General features: G+C 42.7%; 1 protein-coding gene across 1 annotated transcript in view; it reads left to right on the top strand.

Annotated features, from left to right (window-relative positions):
• LOC132569512 (leucyl-cystinyl aminopeptidase-like) overlaps window positions 1–21,055 on the top strand; it is a 95,969-nt gene that overhangs the window by 63,863 nt on the left and 11,051 nt on the right. Inside the window, exons 8-13 of the mRNA XM_060235652.1 lie at window positions 2,040–2,171; window positions 4,835–4,966; window positions 6,294–6,454; window positions 14,381–14,469; window positions 17,774–17,957; window positions 20,564–20,720. Coding sequence (XP_060091635.1) covers window positions 2,040–2,171; window positions 4,835–4,966; window positions 6,294–6,454; window positions 14,381–14,469; window positions 17,774–17,957; window positions 20,564–20,720 — 855 coding nt within the window. The remainder of the gene's footprint in view (window positions 1–2,039; window positions 2,172–4,834; window positions 4,967–6,293; window positions 6,455–14,380; window positions 14,470–17,773; window positions 17,958–20,563; window positions 20,721–21,055) is intronic.

Below are 21,055 nucleotides of genomic sequence, written 5' to 3'. Positions count from 1 at the left end.
TGGTCCATCTAGTCTAGCATCCTCCTGTCCCAAACACTGGCCAACAGGTTCCTCTGGATATCCAACAACGGGGCATACCCTCCTGCAGATGAGAGCATAGCTGCCATGTCCTCTATAAACAGCACCTGCAGGCAAAAAGATGAACATGCTAAAAGGAAAAATGGAGGCATATCATATTATAAAGGAGAAACACCACAAAGCATGTGGTCGGTGTATGGAATGGGATCCATCACATCTTCAGTGCTATACTACAACGACAATGGGAACACATATGTAGGTACATATGGGGGAGGGACCAGGAAGCAGTTGCCCATAGGTATCTCCTGACCAAGCTGCTGGCCTAATTATTACTTTTTTAAAAACTTTGCACTTATGCTGTTGACCTGAAGAAATAAAATTTCACCACTTGGTGGTGCTAGATTGCTTTATTAAATTAAAAAGAATGGAAGGACATCTTTAACATAAACCAAATTTGTAAGTTGTTGGTTGGGGGTTTTCCTCCCACACACAGGAAGAATAGTTTTGTAGCCTGGCTGCTTGAGGCTGATCTTGTACAGTGTGACTCAGCACTTTGTGCCAGAATGTATGGTCAGAAGCAGGGTTTAATAAAACGTTGCCAACCTCTAAGTGGTGGCTGGAGATCTCTTTAAAGCCCTTCTCCAAGCCAAGCCAGCCAGCAGCTTGAAGAATGCATTTAAAGTTAAAGTTGCTTTCTTTCCACCTCCCCATCTATTTTCCTTCCTTCCTTCCTTCCTTCCTTCCTTCCTTCCTTCCTTCCTTCCTTCCTTCCTTCCTTCCTTCCTTCCTTCCTTCCTTCCTTCCTTCCTTCCTCCCTCCCTTCCTCCCTTCCTCCCTTCCTCCCTTCCTCCCTTCCTCCCTTCCCTTCCCTCCCCTCCCCTCCTCCCTTCCCTTCCCTTCCCTTCCCTTCCCTCCCTCCCTCCCTCCCTCCCTTCCTCCCTTCCTTCCTTCCTTCCTTCCTTCCTTCCTTCCTTCCTTCCTTCCTTCCTTCCTTCCTTCCTTCCTTCCTTCCTTCCTTCCTTCCTTCCTTCCTTCCTTCCTGTTCAAGTCTTGTAACTCAACATCTGATGTTTATTCTGTGTGGCTCTTATGTTAAGAAAGTTTGGCCACCCCTGGTATAGTATAATCTCTCCCAAGTATTTTGCAGTTTGTCTGTTATATTTAGGAAAGTGCCCTGACCTGGATGGCCTAGGCTGTCTTTTCTTTTGAGGAGGGGTATTTTTCATATTTGTGTGTGTGTGTGCCCCTGGAAGTCATGGCGACTTCTGGTGACTGACTCCTACTGGGGACCTAGAGGATATTCAGAGAGGTGGCTGAATAAAGCCTGCCCGTGTCCTCCCTACTTGGTATTTGAAGGAAGTCTCCAAGTACTAACCAGAGTTCACCCTGCTTAGCTTTCAAGATCTGATGAGATTGGGCTTGACTGGGCTATCCAGGTCAGAGTGCCGAGGCTGTCCTCCTCTCAGAAGCTGAGCAGGCTCTGCCCTGAATTGGATGGGAGACCTCCAAGAAAGTCCAGGGTTGCTATTCAGAGGCAGACAATGGCAAACCACCTCTGAAGAATGAGTTGTTTGGATGTTCCATGATACAAAATGACTTGGATCTGCCTGTACCTACAGGCCGTGGACTGAGAATGGAGGGTTAGAATAGAGCTCTTGGGACTTTATCTGCACTATAGATTTTGATGCTAATTTGGGTAGACTTCTTATTGTGCATTGTAATTCCTCTTCTCAATCATTGCAATTGTTACTATGGTAACAGTGCAGCATTGAATTTCTTAAGACGCCAACAAAGATAGTAGCCTTTCTAGCTTCAGAAATGCCCTGTTCTCTGAGATACTATTGCATCCATGTTGCACAGAAAATTCCACCCTCCACCCCTCAGCCAATTGGATAATTAGGAAGGAAAGTATGAAAGATATTTCACCATACCTGGATTACAACATAATACATAGTGAGAGATGAAATTCCTTGCATTAATAACTCTTGGGTCAATTAAACTTTTCCCCTTCCTTTGTTCAGAATGATGATTTTCTAAATCTGCGATTTAAGACAATGGTGAAGGATTCCCTGAATGCCTCTCACCCCATCTCTCTTGCTGTCCAGTCTCAGAAGGAGATTGAGGAAATGTTTGACACAGTCTCCTATGGCAAGGTAATTTCAAAAGTCTGGGAAACATGCTTTTAATAAAATTAAATGCATTACAGAGTTCACACAAATGTTTCAAATCATGGTCTTAGCGTGGGCAGTAACAACAAGTCAGGAGCTAAAAGGGGGGAAGCATTTGTGGGTAAAGAGACACGGAAAATGCTTGTACCCCTTATGAGCAAATTTTAATCTACAAGTTAGGACTGAGCATTTTTTTAAAAAATTCTTAATTTAGAAATGTGTATGTATTTGTCAAAAATATTTTAAGGAAAAGGGTTTTTGTAACTATGCATATTGTTAGTTAAATATAAATTTAGTCTATTCATAACTCACTGTAGGTTTTTGTAGTTCAAAAACCTCTACAGGCTACTTCTTCATAAACCTGCTTGAGGTGGCTCATAAAATAAATAAACAAAACAAAAGCAAAGGCATACAGACATCCAGGAGTATAAAAACAGCATAAGGCTAGCACTGAATGTTTCTTAAACTCTGAGCCATGGTCAAATTATCAGTTCCCCAGGGGCTTTCATTCTTTGCCCAACTCCTTCTTCTGTATGTCCATATGAATTCCTGCTCCCTTCCATTTTAGCCTTAGCCATGGTAACTGCACCAAGTATGTTTGCACAAAGGTTGACACTAAACACCACTGGTGTAAACCTATTTTGAAAACCTGCCATATTTAGTATTAATATTAACTGTTAGCGCTACATCCTGTTAATGATAAAACTAGAAGGGAGGGCATATGCTAACTTTTGGGGCACCCTTGGTCCTTTAATTATGGTTAATCAACTGGTAAATGTTACATTTACATCAGTAGTTCCCAATCTCTTTGAGTGTGAAGATCCGCTTTTAACATCCAAAATTTTTGCACCCTCCACATTGATAACAGTTGTCCTTAGCATCTGTTGATTGAGAAAACACATACTGACAAAAAGATTGCAGTGATAATGCTTATTGTGCATATGGTTTTGAACACCCCTTGCAATAACTCTGCCTATCTCCTAGGGTTGGGAACCACTGGTCTATATTATATAAAAATATTTGATTAAAATCACTTTAATTGCTTGCTCTGTCTTTTCATAATTATCATCCTTTAGAGGGGAAACTTTGCTTTTTACTTTCTGTTTTGCAATCATCGCATCTTAGCTTTAAAGAATGAATTATTTCTTTATTTGTTACAATTTGGAAGCTTGCTTACAGTGTGAGAAGCATTGTACTTCTCTAGAAAGTTGTAAGTAAAAGTAGTGATCTCTGGCCACTCTAGAATATTTGTAAACACATAGAGAAAGAAAATGATATTTAAATAGATTTTTACATTATGTGTATGTACCAATGGTTTAAATTCACATGTAGATGTGTAGGAAATAGATGTATGAGAGCTGATATTTTCTCCTTCACTAGTTGCAATCAGTCCCAATCATTTGTAGCCAGACCACATCTTGTTCTGATTAGAGGAACAGCTTAAAGCAGCTTTTGCTCTTGCATCTGCTAGTATGGCCAGAGGTAAAAAGTTCCTGCGTACCCAAAGCTGCTGATGCAGAGGAGGGGTGTCATAGAACAGGGGCATATTATCTGTGTCCTTTTCAGCAAACTCTAGCTGCTCCCGATCTTCAGACCCAGCCCAATTTTCAGAATCTGGAAGCACCGGTAAACACAAAATAGCAGTGCATGTCAAGATGTACTTGTTTACAGTAACAAACAAGTGGGATATTTTTGACTCATTATAGCCTCCCCCCACCTCCCCACCCCCAGTATCTTGAAAAGTACACCCAACTTGCACAAGATGGATTTTGGAAGCTGCTGAAACAGAGCATAATTTAAAGCATATTCTGTATGCAAGTTACATTTGTATATATCTGATCTAAGATAAGTAAATGCGACAGGTGCCACACAGAACTTCAGTTGCTCTTAGTCTTTGGTGTCAGGATAAAGAGAATTTTATGAAGTTGCACATTCTCCCCCATTCCCCTCCCCCCCCAAAAAAATCAGGGCTAGAAGACAGTAGACCTCAAGTTATGTTCAGGATAAAATTTTATTCTCTAGCTGTAATCTGGCTACTTTCTTTAGACATCATGCTTAACTATACGTCTTTTCACAATTCTAAACAAATGTCTTAAAAACAGTTGATGAAGGGGCACAGTATTCTGCATGCTTCCTCTGGACCTTTCCTCCTCCTCTCCTGCTATCATCACTATTTAACCCCTAATTTCTTTTTCTCTTTCTAAGTACTTGTTGATGCTGTTCACAAGTCCTGAAGGATAACTTTAGGGCATGTAGCTGAAAATGTATTCACTGATGTTTCCTAAGCTCAGACAGTCTTTTTGTTTGTACAAGGTGAGAGTAAGATACTTTTCATGCTTCATTCTGAACCCATCTTCTCAAAATCTGTAGGGGTTACACTTTCCAATAGGTTTACATTTCAGGGTTGCTAATCTGTAATTAGATCAGAATTAAATGAAACATCTCTGTCTCTCTTTTTAAAAAACAAACAAACATTATTTTCTCTCTCCATTCATTATCAAAACAATTATTGTATTCCTTAGACTAAAAGAAGCAATTTTCTGCTAAGCCAAATCTCTTGAAAGTGTTTTACTTTTAATCAAGAAGTCAGCTTGCATGGATATATGACTGTGAATCTGTCTATATCTAACACATTTTTCTCAATACAGGGAGCTTCTCTCTTGTTGATGTTGAAGAACTATCTCAGTAATGATATCTTCAAAGCTGGCATTCAGAGTTATTTGCATGACCACAGCTATAATTCTACCCGTAGTGATGACTTATGGGATAGCATGACCAAGGTAAATGTCTTGGGCAGAGGAGGGGAACTGGAGGAAGGTTGATCAGTTACACTACTTAAGTAGCCAGTCTTCTTTGGCAGTTGTGCTATGAGTAAAATCAGTTGTCCATATCAGCATCAGCTCCTTGAAATATTATTTAAAAATTCCATGTAAACACTGTGTGTTAGTGTCTCTTGCCATGGGCTGCATGGGTTTACTGATTGCTAAATTATGTGATGTAAGTGGTTTAAAATTCCATTTCATAGCTTTGGATATAACTTGAATATTAAAGCTTAATAAAGTTTATTTTAAAAATTAAAAAAAAATAGTAAGTGACATGATTCACTGCCTGCACTTTAAGTGTGGGGTCAGCTTGACAGCAGCAGGTCATAGCATATGAGAGAGTGAGCACAGAGGTTTCCAAGCATCTTTGAATAGGTGGTGAGGAGCTTTGGGCAGCATTGCAGCTGACTGTAACATGGTACCCCTTTTCCTCCCATTGCTGCTGTTGTGGAATTTGGGCAGGAATTAGTGTATGGATCATTCATTCCTACCTACAATGGAAAAAATCTGTAGTGGAAAGGAAGAAGCATCATGTTACAGACCAGGCTTGTGTGCCTTCCTGCTGTACTCCACATAGCCAGTTTTTGAAATGTGTCATACGTTGACCATCACCAGCTTAGGTAATGTTTGAGTGAAGTGAAAATAAGTTATCTTAGAATGTTTTCTTCATACATTTCTTCATAACCTTTTTATACTAATTTTAAATACAAAGATGGGACTTGAAAGACTGAAAACTTTCTAAGTTCAAAATCTAGCAAAGAGATGACCAACTGAAATTCAAGTTTCTCTTTTCATGTAGAAACATTTCTATTAAATGGCAGAGCTTCTCATTTTTATAATGAAATTTGAAGGACTGCAGATTGATGTATGTGTATGCAACAGCACTAGGCAGCTGCCTGTACAATTCACTTCCTTCTTCACTCAGAGGAAAAGATGGAGGAAAAAATGATGAGTCATGCCCAGTTCTTCTCTTAGAATGCCTTTCCTCGTCTATGCCAGTGTTTTGAAAATTTAAATTTTCTATGTGTGAGATTATGAACAAGCATAACACTTATTCCTAATGAAGAGCACTCTGATGTTATCAGAGGAATAGCTATGTTGGTCAGTTGTACCAAAAATAACCAGAGTCCTGTGGCATTTTTTTTAGCCTTTAAAATGTTAGTCTTGAATGGGAAAAAGGGAACCTATCCTTTGGTTCTACCATTATCTCTAGTTAAATTAGGGGTAGAAGTGTAGGTGAGGTTTCTTGATATATTTTTTTCTTGATATGATTTTTCTCTCATAGGTCACACATGGAGGAGTGGATGTTAAAAAGCTTATGGAAACATGGACTCACCAGAAGGGATTTCCTTTAGTGACAGTTACAACAAAAGGAAACCAGATTTTTCTGACACAGGAGAGACTCACACAGAACGTGGAATTAAAAAATCAGACCATGCATTCAAGGTTTATTTCTTGTCCTTCCCTCCTCCTCACTGTCCCGTCAAGTGTTTTAAGTTTATCTGCTGACTACACTTTGTCTTCAGGAGGAAACAGTTCCAGGTTTTCTACTAGAAACAGATACTAATAAATGGATTGAGATGTGACATTAAATACCAAGATGTATTTATTATGTGTGCTGAAAAACCTAGTCAAAAGGCATTTGCCTAGGAAGGTGGGAGGGAACAGCTGGATGTGATGGAAGCCTGATGGGTAGCTTGGAAAGGGAAGAGTGATTGAAGATCTGCAGCTGCCTTGTTCCCTGACTTCATCACAGATCTGGTTAAAATATAAGGAATAGGGAGTTAATGATAGCATGGAGAGAAGATGGGGCTTTAAGCTGATCAGGCAAATGCACTGCAGGATTTGGTGGTAAATTTCCATGATCCATGTAGGGATAGTTGCTAATACCCTTTTGCTCTTTGCATAGATGTTGAGGTTTTTTTTTAATACATGCCAGTATGGATTGTGCCAAGAATACTTTTATATTGAAATCTTACTGAAATTCTAGATGAATGTGTTTCACCTGAGCGATACTTGTAGGTGGCATAAACAGGTTATTTTATAGTACAGAAATTTTCTGTTTATTTAATTCAAGGAATAATTGCCATTTTGTGCTTTTAAAGTGGCAAGTAAAAAATGCAATAGCTCATGATTCTTTTTTTTCAGTTTAATAGGGAAAGTTGGAGATCTCTTTTGCAGAGAAGAAATCTCTCTTATTTGCTGATAACTGTGGACCTGTTCATAGCATCAATATTCAAAAGCAAATGCCTTGGGAGATGCCCTGATCAGCAGACTGTATTCAGAATGCTTTTTAAAAAACCTAAGATCCTACCTATTATCTGTTTTATAGGGAAGGAGCTGTATATGTGTGTATAGTTCTCTGTTCAGTTAGCAAGTTGCAACATGTGTGCAGATGCCTACTTCTATGTTTATAGTGTATCCAGCTAAGGTGACATTGTTTATGCATAAAGAAGATTATACTTGCAATAGAAGAACAAACAAAGCTGAGCTATGAGTGGTGAAGCATTAAATTGAAGGGGGACTTTTATTTTAGTTTTTAGTTTTTTACAAAAAACAACATTAAAAACCCAAGTGGCTGAAACATGTTGTGCATTTAATATATTGGTGTTGACCATGGTACTTGAATATTAGTAGCAACACTTTAAAATAAGCTCATGAAGAACATACAATCAGAATCTGCTTTGTATACAACTGTCATGAGGTCTGCTTTTGTGGCTCTCTTGTTTTTTGTGGTTAGTTGGTGTACATTTACAAACCACTGTCTCACTTCTGTTAACACACCTGTTGTGATCAACAGTGGGTAGAAACCAGTTGTACAGTTGGGATCATAATGTCACTGGGAATTGCTTTTCTTGGGCTCTGTCACGATCCTAGGCCTAGTGAAGACTCCAGGGAAGCCTGTATTAAAGTAGCTACAGGGCCCACAGTTCCCAGGATCCCTTCTATCCCTCTGATTGGGTGGGCAGCAGTTTTAAAGGAAAAACTTGCCCAGAGAGGTAGGACTTGGGAGGAAGGAAATAAAAGGCCCACCTAGAAAGGGAGGGATCTTCTTCGTGGTCTCTGCGCTTCACACTCATGGGATAGAGCGCCTGCGCCGATCCCCGAATCTGTACCTAAAAAGCCTGGGATTTTTTCGCGCTCGGCACCAGTGGGCATGTGCAGCCGTCCTAGTAGCATGCTCACCGGCGCCAGCGCAAGGATCCCACCAGTTCCTTTCTGACTGCTGCGCTGAGAGGATCGCCTTTCGTGTCCCCAGTCGGTTAAGTAATTTTGGATTGCTTTTACCTATTGTATATAGCCCGTTTGTTGTTTTCTTAGTTAGTAGTTAGTTGATAGTTAGTTTTAAAAAAAAAGTTGTTGTTGTTGGACTTGCCCTTTGGGGCTTAGTTTCCCCCCTGTTTTTTTCCCCTCAGAGGCTTTCCTGAGCGGGTTTTTTCCTTGCGTCTATGGAAAGACGTTGAGGGTTTTTTAAAAGGTGCTGATCTTGCGGGAAGAAGATTGCCCCCCCTGACGGCCATTCCTTCTGTCTCCTCTGCTTGGGCGAGGGGCATTGTGTGGATTCTTGTTCGCATTGTTTGAGCTTCTCCAAGCAAACGCGCAAGAATCGAGCAGCGAGGCTTTCAGCTGCATGGGTTGAATCGGCACTTTGGCCGCAGAAGATGGCATCTGGCCCGTCGGTACCGATGGGAGAGACCACGACCCCCATGGTCGTATCAGCTGATACATTGCCGGTCAGGACCGAGATGCCTATTGAGCGCAGGTGTTCTACGAAGCGTCCCTCTGAAGGGTCTGTGGACACCCCAGCAAAAAAGCGTTGGGATGATTCGGGGACCCGATCATCCGCACTGAAGAAGGCGAAGTCTAAGGAGAAGCAGAAGAAGAGATCGTCCTGCACTCCTTCGCCCTCTCATGACGCTTCGGCATCGATGGCTGCTCCACCGAGAAAGATCTTGGCGTCCCCATGTCACAGCCCTTCGGTGTCGAGAGGCAGCGCTTCACAGCAACTCCGTCTCTCGGCATCAGAGCATGAGATCGATCTCACCCAGAGATCCCATTCCTCTGGATCGAGGCGGCGCAGTGAGAGTGACTCAGTTTCAGAAGTTGAGGGGTTGGCACCGATAGAGCTGTTGGAGCCGATGGACCAGGCGAGGGGTCGAAGGGATTTGGAACTATCAACGGCAGTTCGTCGCTTCCCACCACCACCACCTTGGGATCAGCGCCACTGGCCTGCTCCATATTCGTACCCCTATCCGCCGTACCAATGGTACCCTCCCTGGGACTTTGCAGAGTGGGACCGGCAATCAGAGGCATCCCAGATGTCGAGACTCTCCCAGCATTCCAGACACTGCCCTTCGGCAGCGATCTCCATCCCGCCTGAGAGGCGCGCAGTAGTGGTGGAGGAGGTCCATTCACGCTCGTCGGTAGCTATTCGATCGCCCATCAGAGAGTCGACACCAATACTCTCAGAACATTCGTTAAGAAGAGAGTCTTCATTGTTGGACTCCGAGGTCGGTACCGACAATCCAGACAGGGCCCTAGAGCCTTCGCCAGTGTCGCATACGGCTGAGGATCTTCCTATCTCACCATTGGAGGATCTGAAGTCATATGGGGACCTGGTGAAGAGGATGGCGACCTCTCTTTCCCTCCCTGTGACACAGCTGCAACCCGTCGTGGATGATAAGATCTTCGACATTATGCAACGGGACACGTCTACGGCTGTTGCATTACCTGTGACGAAGGTGATCCTTCAGGCAGTGAAGGAGCCCTGGGCAAAGCCTGCCTCCACTCCGGTGTCATCGAGGAGATTGGACCACATGTACCGTGTCCAAGAGGCTGGGGCAGAATTCCTCTTCTCACATCTGAAGCCAAATTCTGTGGTTGTGTTATCATCCTCAAAGGCTTGCAAGATTCATTCTTCCCCACCAGATAAAAAAGGGAAAAAGTTGGATATTGTGGGGAGGAAATTTTACTCTGCAGGGGCTCTGGGAGTAAAAATATCTAACTATGTCACGTGCATGGCTAGATACCAATATTCGGTATGGGATCAACTCACCCCTCTCCTGTCCTCCCTGAGTGAGGAGAAAAGAGCGGCGGCGAAGAAGCTGCAGAAGGAGGGCTTTGCTTTAGCCAAGCAACAATTGGCTGCAGCAAAGCACATGGTGGATGTCTCTGCAAAAAACAATTACGTTGGCCGTCTGCCTTCAATGCCACTGAGGTCAACAGCCCTCCAGCAAGACACCAGTGCCTTCGTGGAGGATCTGTCTTTTGAGGGAGAAGGCCTCTTCAGCACTACTACTGACACTGCTCTGCAAGAAATTGACAACAGCATAAAGACCTCCAGGAACCTGGGTGTCCAGGCTCCCTCAAGAGTTCCCAAATCAAAACAGTGGCACAAGCCCTGGGTTAAGAAACCTTTCCAGAAGTTCTCCCCAGAACAACAGTGGTGACCTCGCTCTGCTCAACTGGAAAGCAGGTCCCCATACAGGGGGAACAATAGGAACCGATATGCTTCTCAGACCACCGGCAAGTCCAAGGGCACTCGCCCCCAAAAGCAGGGCCTTTGACTTTCCCGTAGCACGCGTCACCGTCCCCACCCTCTCTTCATCCATCCACCTCCGCCCTTTCCTACCGACCTGGGAGTCTATCTCAATCTGTGGTAATCACCACACCCCCTTCCCCACCTCTGCTGGCGGAGGTGAGCAACCTCCTACAGAAACAAGCCATAGAACGGGTCCTGATGGAGGCCAGGACGGGAGGCTTCTACTCTCGTTACTTCCTGGTTCCCAAACAGGATGGGGGTTTGAGACCAATCATGGACCTTCGGAATCTCAAGAAGTTTATTCTGTACCAGAAGTTCAGAATGTCCACTCTGCAAACAATCCTCCCACTCATCAACCAAGGGGACTGGATGGCAACACTGGACCTCAAAGATGCTTATTTCCACATCTTCATTCATCCTGCGTTCAGACGTTTCCTTCGGTTTGCAGTAGGTTCTCAACACTTCTAGTTCAAAGCCCTTCCGGTCAGCCTGTCCACTGCACCTCGGGTGTTCACAAAGATGATGAGTGTTGTGGCTGACCATCTCCGGCTTCAAGGGATAGTCGTCTTCCATACATCGATGACTGGCTCCTTGTGGCGGAGTCGAAAGAAAGCTTGTCATCCCACATTGCCATCACTCTTTGTCTTCTCGACACCTTGGGGCTGCAGGTCAATTTGGAGAAATCACACCTTACTCCATCGAGGACAGTTCAGTTCTTAGGGGTTTTGCTGGATACCAACCTGCATCGTGCGTTCCTGCCTCAGCAGACATTATCAACCTTGTGCAACTCTTGCAAAGTCGAAAGTGGGGCACAGCGCAGCAGCTGCAGCGGATGCTGGGGCTGATGGCGGCGACGACAAGCGTGCTACTTTTTGCGAAGCTGAGGATGAGAGGCCTACAACTCTGGTTTCTTTGTCAGTTTCGACCATTGAGAGACTCGCCTCGAAAGCGATTTGTCATTCCACCTGTGACTCTTCAAACTCCGCAATGGTGGAAGTCAAAGAGCAACATCCGTCAGGGAGCTCCATTTCATCTCCCTGCACCTTCTGTGACTATCACAACAGATGCATCTTTGTGGGGGTGGGGGGCCCACATGGACGGTCTGGGTGTGGGGGGCCTCTGAAATTGACTCACTGCCACATAAATTATTTAGAACTGCTGGCAGTTCATTTTGTTCTCCGCTCTTTCTGCCCCCTGGTGGCGGGGAAGGTTGTTGCTCTGCTAACGGACAATACCACTGCCCTGTGCTACATCAACAGGCGGGGGGGGGGACAGTCTCTCGACAGCTCTGTGCACTGGCACTGGACCTGTGGTCGGAGTGCCTGGACTACGACATCTTCGTGAAGGCTGCACACCTCCCTGGGGTCCTCAATTTGCAGGCAGACTCTCTCAGCAGGGGCGCGGCTTCCCCGCACGAGTGGGAACTGCAGTGCTGCTTCCTCCAACCTGTCTTTCAGCTTTGGGGGTATCCTCAGGTGGATGTCTTTGCCACAGCCGAGAACAGGAAGTGTCCTCTGTTCTGTTCCAGAGGGGGTGCGGACCCAGAGTCATTGGGAGACAGTCTGCTGTTCCCGTGGGAAGGTCGGTTCCTCTATTTGTTTCCGCCTCTGCCGTTGTTGACGAAGGTGGTCAACAAAATCGCAAGAGAGAGACCATGCTGCATCCTGGTGACTCCTTGGTGGCCTCGCCAGAACTGGTTCCCGATCCTGCTCCAATTGGTGAGGGGGGTCTTCTACCAGTTCCTGGCGGAACCGGACCTTCTGTCAGCTGAGGGGGGTCATGTACTCCATCACAACGTGCCCCACCTGAAGCTGACAGCGTGGCTTATCGACCCTGTGGGTTTTCTAGTAGAGTCCAGCACATCTTCCTGAATAGCAGGAAGCTTTCCACCCGCGCTTCCTGTGATAGGAAGTGGCAGAAGTTCCTTCAGTTCCTAGTTGATCCTTCAGTTTCACCCCAAAGGGTGAGATTGTCAGTAATTTTTGAGTTTTTGTTATCCCTGGTGGATGCTAGCCTTGTTTTTTCCTCCATCAAGGTTTATTTGGCAGCAATATCTGTGTTCCATGAACCAGTGGAGGGACATTCTGTTTTTGCACACCCTCATTCTAAGAGGTTTTTGAAGGGTCTGCTTAGGCTTCATCCCCCATCCAGATCGCCCCCACAGTTGTGGGATTTGACTTTGGTGCTGGACAGACTGACTCATCGTCCCTTTGAGCCGATGGCCACGTGTTCGTTACAGCTTCTCTCATGGAAGACTGCGTTTTTGGTAGCCATCACATCAGCACGTCGTGCAGGGGAGCTCACGGCGATGCGTTGTGACTACCCGTATCTTGTTTTTCAGGAAGCTGGAGTTTCATTAGCTCCTGATATTTCTTTTCTTCCCAAGGTGGTTTCTCAGTTCCACCTCAACTTAGAAGTTTGGTTGTTCACTTTTCATCCTACGCCTTCCTCGGATGAGGAACGTAGGTTGCATGCTTTAGATGTAAAGTGTGCTTTATTGTTTTATTTAAGTCGTTCTAAGAGTTTTCGCAAGGACAAGCAGCTTTTTGTTTCATACGCTGCTAAGTTAAGCTCCAGGATTTCATCTCAGAGACTGTCTAAATGGCTCACGGAGACTATTAAACTGTGTTATTTGTTGGCTAAGAAGCCGTTACCTGGGCCTATTTGCGGCCACTCTACAAGGGCAATGGCGACGTCGGTGGCGTTCCTGAAAGGCGTGTCCCTGACGGATTTTTGCAAGGCTGCCACCTGGTCCTCTCCGCATGCCTTTATGAAGCACTATGCGCTGGACGTGCATGCTCAACAGAGGACTCGTTTGGGAACTGCGGTGCTGCAAGCTGTTTCTTCCAGTTGACCGTCTTCCCACTAAAAGGTATGTCTTGCTTGCTAATCTCCCATGGGTGTGAAGGACAGAGACCACGAAGAAGATAGACAGGTTGCTTACCTGTAACTGTAGATCTTCAAGTGGTCATCTGTGCATTCACACTACCCGCCCTCCTTCCCCACTGCTGACGGTCTCCCTCTAGAAGGGGCTTCCAATGGTCAGGAAGGAACCAGCGGGATCCTCGCGCTGGCGCCGGTGAGCATGTGTACTGGGACGCCTGCGCATGCCCACTGGTGCCAAGCGCGAAAAAATCCCAGGCTTTTTAGGTACCAATTCGGGGATCGGTGCAGGCGCTCTATCCCATGAGTGTGAATGCACAGATGACCACTCGAAGATCTACAGTTACAGGTAAGCAACCTGTCTTTATTCTCTCTGGAAAGACTGAACTGGAGGAAAGCTGCAGTCCTGAGAGCTCCCTCATCCAAAGAGTAGTGAGTCAGTTGAAATTAGAGGAAGGGAACACATAGTTGTGTCAGGGCTTTTTTTGCTTTGTACCACCTTTTCTGTTTTCAAGTTCACTATTGCACTAAAAGTTACAACCCACTTGTTTGTTCTTGAGTACCTAAAATAAACTTATTGTTGTTATACTGCCTGGGTCTGCATACCTCTTCAGTCACAGATAAAAGGCGCTTGCTGAGAAAGACAGGGGTCAAGTGTGTGCCTTGGGCCCTCCCAGACAGACCCTTACCAGAGTGGTGGCAGCCAGTAAAAGGCCCTCCCTGGTCCCCGGCTTGTGATAGGCTCATAACGTCTTGTGTCATAGCCACAAGGTAATAACACAGCTTGCCCTTGGGTTATAGGGCTAGCTTTTATTAGAGGGTTAATGTATATAAATTTGCACAACAGCAGAAGGTTGAAATATTAGCAGGCACTAATAGACTGTCAGTACAGTTGTACATAATATAGGCTTTACAATCCAACAATAAATGTCTTTTTCTTCCTTTAGTTCTTTGTGGGATATACCTCTTTCCTACATCATCAGCAATAGCAGTTCTTTCTTCTCCTCTTTTGCACATTTACTGGTCAACAAGTCAGGTATGTCCTGTTGAATGCCTCTTGAATTTACCATGTGCCCAGACAGTAAATATAGGTGAAATATTTTCACCTATATTTGTACATTAGCCTTACCTTATTTGTATATTAGCTTTCTGGAAAGTGTTCATAACATGTTTCAGAAGCACTGTTGCAGGTATTTGTTGACTAAGGTTAAGTCAACATTTGGGACAAGTTTAATACACAGTAGGATTTTTTTTCAATTGGCTGGCCTTAGTTTTTATTAATGTAAAGAAACTATCTTGAACTTGTATTAAGGATTGGTTTGTACAACCAACAGAAAAGTGACTATGGAGTAGCAAAATGTTTGTCTCTAACCAGGAAGGACTGTCTTTCCCAATATGAACTGGTGATTGCAGTACTGTGAGACAACCTTTCACGTCAAGTAAAAAATACTTCCAACCTGCTTGTGTTCCAGAGCACCTGACTGACTGGCCTCTCTGGGGCACCAAATCTGTTGGATGGTCGAACCCAGTTTGTTTTTATTTTTGTATTATTATGTTAAGTAAAGATGTGAAATTTCCATAAATTTTGAGGGGGACTCCCGAGAAAACTTGAAATATATGTAATACTTACTTTTCCTATGAAACATATAAATCTTTTACTGGCTGACCATAAGGTACATCATTGCTACCTTACATATAAAATTGCACTATTTGGCATATTTATGGAGTTTAAAATTATAACTATTTTCATTTTATATAAGAAAATTTGCAATTATATCCAATACTTGAGAAAGAATAGCAAACTGCTGTACAGTATGTTAGTACAGCACATGTGTTTTTTAATTTTGTCATATGAGAAGTAGGGGGGAAACTGCAGGCAAAAAGCAAATTCTGTCGTAAACAAAGGAAAGTGCATTTGAGCAGAAAGAAAAGTTAAAATAAATAGCATGTTTGGATATTCAGCTAAACTTTATAACACTAAAAATACTGAACTCTTTAATATATCATCATTAAATGTATTATAGCATATTAATTGTTGCCATTTTAAAACATTTAAATACCATTCTTGAAATTGTATCTGTCTACTGTATGAGGGTTTTTTCTTCCAGTGCTTGCCCAAATTTCTCAATTTTTGTATTGAAGAAATTAAAACAATCTCCAAACTTTTTCAGTGTACATTTTTAAATTCTGAAGCATTTTATTCATTTGAAAGAGAAGCATTTTATTGTTTAAAGGAAAAAAAATATTTCAGAGGCTTTTTAAAGTTCTGTCCCAAATTTTCCAATATTTCTGTTGGAAAAATATATCTAGTTACCTGCCTTGCTTCACACTTTGGTGTGTGGACAGAACTGGGAAATCAATATTTTAATTCATGTTTTATTGATTGGTATGTAAAATATATGCCCTGACCTGGATGGGCCAGGCTAGACATATCTTGTCAGCTCTCAGGAGCTAAGCAGGGTTGTCCCTGGTTAATGCTTGGATGGGAGACCACCAAGGAAGTCCAGAGCTGCAATGCAGAGGCAGGCAGTGGCAAACCATGTTACTCTCTTGCATTGAAAACCTGATGGGTCTCTATAAGTCAGCTGTGACTTGACAGCATTTTCCTTCACCACCATCATCATTTAAAATATTTATATACTACCTTTCTCTCAGGCATCCCAGTAATAAAGATTTGTTTCCAATTCTTTAGTTACAAACAAACTTTTAAATAATTGGCCTTTTAAGTTGGATACAGTGATGCCAGTACTCTGTTCTGAGTTCCAGATGCTCTTGATGTGTATGTTCTTTTCCTGTTGGCCCAGTAGAATATATTACTGACTTGGCTGTTTCTATGAATGAGTATATGTTGTACAGTTCTAGAGCAAGAACGTTGATTTTCCCCCACTGTCTGTATGTTTCGTAGTGGCTTGGTATGGTGGATGCTGGAAAAGAAACTTTAGTTTTTGATAGTACAGATTTTTATATTTTTAATTGGGTTCACTTCCAATTTCTTCCATACAGGTAGACTTTTATCACCTTGTGATCTGAAAATACAACTAGTCCACCTGGTTAACTAATTATGCTGCTTGTTGGAAATACTTTAAGAATAAAGAGATTGCTATGATACATAACTGTGTAGTGAGTTGTTCTTGTTTTGTTCATCTTTTTGAGATGAATAGTTCCATGACTTTCTTTTGATGTGTATTGTATATAATCCTTCTGTTTGCCTGAAGTTATGTCCTTGGACACACCAACACCACTTCACGGTAGGGATGAAAAGAGAGTTTGTAACAGAGAGCTTTCTGTAACCTGGCTCCTCTGTATATGAAAGAATGAGGCAATAGTGCCAGCTATGGACATGTAAATAATTCACTTTAGGACAGATACATTTTTATAATTGAAAACTGCTCCTGAGAAGATGAAAGCAGTGTGCATTGAAAATACATATGCTGTTACTGCCAAAATTTAGGCTGTAGCATAGCTGAGATGCTAAATATGTTAATGAAAAGCAATAGATCATTTTTAAGGTGAAAAAACTTAAACAAAGCTACACTCAACAGAACTGGGGAAAGCATGCAAAAAGGGTGGGATGTGATTATTACATCAAATGTATTGCTGGTAGTTAAGCTGACCATGATATATATTTTGGTTGTGGTATTAACTTTGGAAAGCTTCATACTAGGATGGGATTTTTTTCATTTTATATACCATGAAGTGAAATGCAGGACTGGATTCGATGCATTAATATTCCCATCAAATATGCCAAACTACTTACATTTTGGTTCCTCTGGCCCATTCGGCAAGTAAATAAAATGGAGTCTTTCTTGTTCTTTCCCCTAAATATAGAAATACTGTTCTGCCTAAAAGTCTTTTTTGTGCTGTTTAATAGTACAGAACATCATCATAGTATTAATTGTGATAATTAGATAAGCTTACTGCCAAAATTTAATTTTTATCAATTTACACATAAACATAGGACTTTGGTCATGTGCTCCTTCCTGCAATATGGCTGATACAGATGATGATCGGTAAAAGGGCAGGCTTAGTAGTTTGTGTAGCTGAATTGCCACTGGAAATATGCAGAAAGGCCACTCACAGCCACCCATCTGTACAAGGCAGCTTCCAATTATATATGATATCCTGAGGCGCTGAATTATTTTCTTGGCTATGGCTAACAGTTACACCCAAGTATGATCCTGTAGCTTAGCCAGGTTTTTTGTAAAGCCAGGAAGACAGATGACTTCTGGAATGATTCTAGTGAAGAGTTCATGTGCTTATGAACACTTAAAAGCTTGCAAAGATTTTGGGAGACTGACGTAAGCTGATGTTTTTGTTTGTTTGTTTCCCTTTCTCCATAGATATTATTACGCTTCCAGATAAAGTGATCTGGGTCAAGTTCAACGTAGAATCGAATGGCTACTACATTGTGCAATATGACGATGATGGTTGGAAGGCTTTGATTCAATTGCTGAAGGAAGATCCCACTGCTCTGACATCCACTGACAGAGCTAATCTGATCCATAACATTTTCAATCTAGCAAGGTTATTTTTTAAAATTAGGGTTATTACTAAAGCTGTTCACTTGTCTGGCAGAACATAGATCTCTGTACATGAGCAGCAGATAGGTGGTAATCAACTTCTGTGAAAGAACATTCTAAAGCAGGGGTGTCAAATATGCAGTCCGGGGGCCGAATTAGGCCCTCGGAGGGCTTTTATCAGGCCCCCGAACAACTAGCTGTCATCTGCTTCTGTCTCCCTACATCTTGCTTTGCAAGGCTTGCTCAGTTGCACAGCAGAGCTACTGAGCCAAGCCTCTCTCCCTTCTATTGGCTGAGGCTCCTCCTCCTGGTCCCCTGGGGAAGGAAGGAAAGAGCCAAAGCTTCCTTTGCCCAGTTCCCTGGATCCCACAGGAGAAATACAAAGAAAGCACCTTTAAGACCACAACAAGTGCTAACGTTTTAAGCATGTTTTAAGTTTTTTTAAAAAAAATTAATTGTGTTTGTATCCTTTATTAAGTTTATATCTCTGCTACCTAATCTTAACTAGGTACACACATGGCATGGCCTGACATGGCCCAACAAGGTCTCATTTATGTCAGATCTCACCCTCATAACAAATGAGTTCGACACCCCTGTTCTAAAGAGAAATGTAATGCCAAATTGTTAGGCTGATATATGTTACAGTTAGAGTCAATATGATAAAGTAATCATGCCAAGTATTGTTATTAAGAGATAACTTTGTGGTGGCCTTAATGGCCATTGCATAAATTTATATGAATTCCTTCAGAAGGTCCACTAAAGCAGGGGTCCCCAACCTCCGGGCTGGGGACCGGTACCGGGCCGCGACCTGTTTGAAACGGGCTGCACAGTCTCGCCCCCCCCTCCCGCAGCGCCTCCTCTTCCCTTTTTTTCCCCATTTTAAGGCTTGAAAAGGGAAGGAGGCAAGGGCAGCGTCACTCACTGCTGCTGCTGCGAGGGAGGGGGTCAGCCTGGGAGGCGCTTCACAGCCCCTTCCTCGGCTTTAAAATGGGGGGAGGAGGAGGCAAGGCTGCGCGGGGGGCAAAGGAGAGAGGAGGAAATGCCGCGGGGGGGGGAGGCCAAATTGGGTACCCCCACCCTGCCGCCCTGGGGCTATGGTCAGCAAACCAGCCCTGGGGCCGGTCCCCGGGGGCCAAAAAGGTTGGGGACCACTGCACTAAAGGATGCCCTGACCTGGATAGCCCAGGCAAACCTGATTTCATCAGATCTTGGAAGCTAGGAAGGACCAATCCTGGCAAGTACTTGGTTGGGAAACCTCCTTGGAATACCAGGAGTAGGAGGCAGAGGTAGGTTGTATCAAGCCACTTCTCTGAGCGTCCTCCATGCCCCATGTGGTGTTGGCCAAAAGTTTCCATGACTTTCAGGTATGCGTGCATGCACACAAACACAGATACAAAAAATAAAAATAAAAAAGTGCACTGGAGGACTTGAACACTGGCTTGAGCTTTCAGAATCTGTGGTAGTGTAGTATGTTATTTCCTTGGGAAATAATCACAAAGGACACATTGAACAAAAGATGTCACATTACTGTGTACAGTCAGAAGATTCTCCTTCCCCCCCCCCCCCCCATAACAGTGGGCTTCTGGTTGTCATCAACCACATTTGATTTGATGTTTTATCTAAGAAGCTATTAGAATAATATAGATGGCTCATTCCTTTAGAAATAGAATACTTGAAAAAACCAATTCTCCATGACTACTGAAGATCAAGTTCAAGTTTATTAAATTTAATGGCCTATAGGCTGTAGACGACTGAAGATGTAAGATGGCCCTGTAGAGAGTTTTCAGACAATGCTATTTTTACTGATGAAGATGAGCGCTGTAGTAAACAGATGCTGATTTCTTCAAGAATAGTTCCATTTCAAATTAATCTTTCATAAGCGGTGAAACAAACATGAGTGAGCATCTTGGTCCATTTAGCCTTCTTCATTTATGTCTGCTAAATTCAATTCAGGCACTCTTGTTAACCCACAAAGGCTTTTTAAAAAAATAAAATGCCTCATCTTGCCCACATATAAGGACTAGCCTGCCAGATTCACTAAAAGAGTAAATAGTAATACAAGCAAAGGGAGCAAAATATATTGTTCAGAGATGCTTTACTACATGGAAGCAAATGATACTCTGTGAGGAATGTAGAACTGTGATTGGTAGATTTTTATTTTTAATAATTTTTTACTTTTTCTCAGCACTTGGGACCTCCTCAAAACAGTACTACTAAAAAATTTGTTTCCAAGAAAAGCAAAGCTATTTTCCAGCATAGAATGACAGGGCTAGCATAAAACTTCTTCTTAAAAATACTAAGGAAAGTATAATATGTAATAATAGCAAGAATTACCATGATTTTTAAAAAAGGCTGTCAGGCAATTTCTTTCCTATATTTGTTCCTGTATAACAATCTTTTGAAAGGAGAGATGGCTTTCTTGATCAGTCATTTCAGTTCAGAAAAAACTATGCTAATAACATCTTATTGCAAAAGTGGCAATCAGAAAATTTATTTGTTTTATACTGTATCATCCTATTAGAATGTGAATGCAAAGTTATTGAAAGTTATAGGTCTCTGAGGACTGGAGATTAATCAGAATGCTTGACCCCCTTTTTCATGTTGCTTTAGTTTAGGACTGGTATCACTGGACAGGGCCTTTGATCTGATTGGGTACCTAGTGAAAGAAAACAGCACTGCTCCAATTACAGAAGCATTGTATCAAGTGAATCATATCTACAATTTAGTTGAAAAAAGGGGATTGCTAACTCTTGCTGCAAAAATAGTGGTAAGTTGTTAAACACTAGACAGATACTAACTATTCATAAGTTTAAACAGTTACTACTGTATAGTAGAAACATAATAGCCTACTGTGGCATCAGCTCTAATTCCATAACAAGAAAAGTTGTATGTAGAAAAGATATCTTAACTTAATTAATGAATTTTGCCACTTTGAAGTGTGTAGCAGTTTCTCAGTAAATGCAAAATCCATCTGCTTGCAACTTCATCCCTAATACTTCAGGTTCATAGAGCAAGCTACCCCAAATGGATTTCAAGCTTTTAGAACACATTCACTGTACTTAGATTTGATAGTAAGAAATCGTCTAGTGCATGACAATGATG

This window comes from Heteronotia binoei, chromosome 4 (genome assembly GCF_032191835.1).
Source record: "Heteronotia binoei isolate CCM8104 ecotype False Entrance Well chromosome 4, APGP_CSIRO_Hbin_v1, whole genome shotgun sequence".
NCBI lineage: Eukaryota > Metazoa > Chordata > Lepidosauria > Squamata > Gekkonidae > Heteronotia > Heteronotia binoei.
This window is presented reverse-complemented; position numbering and strand designations above follow the sequence as displayed.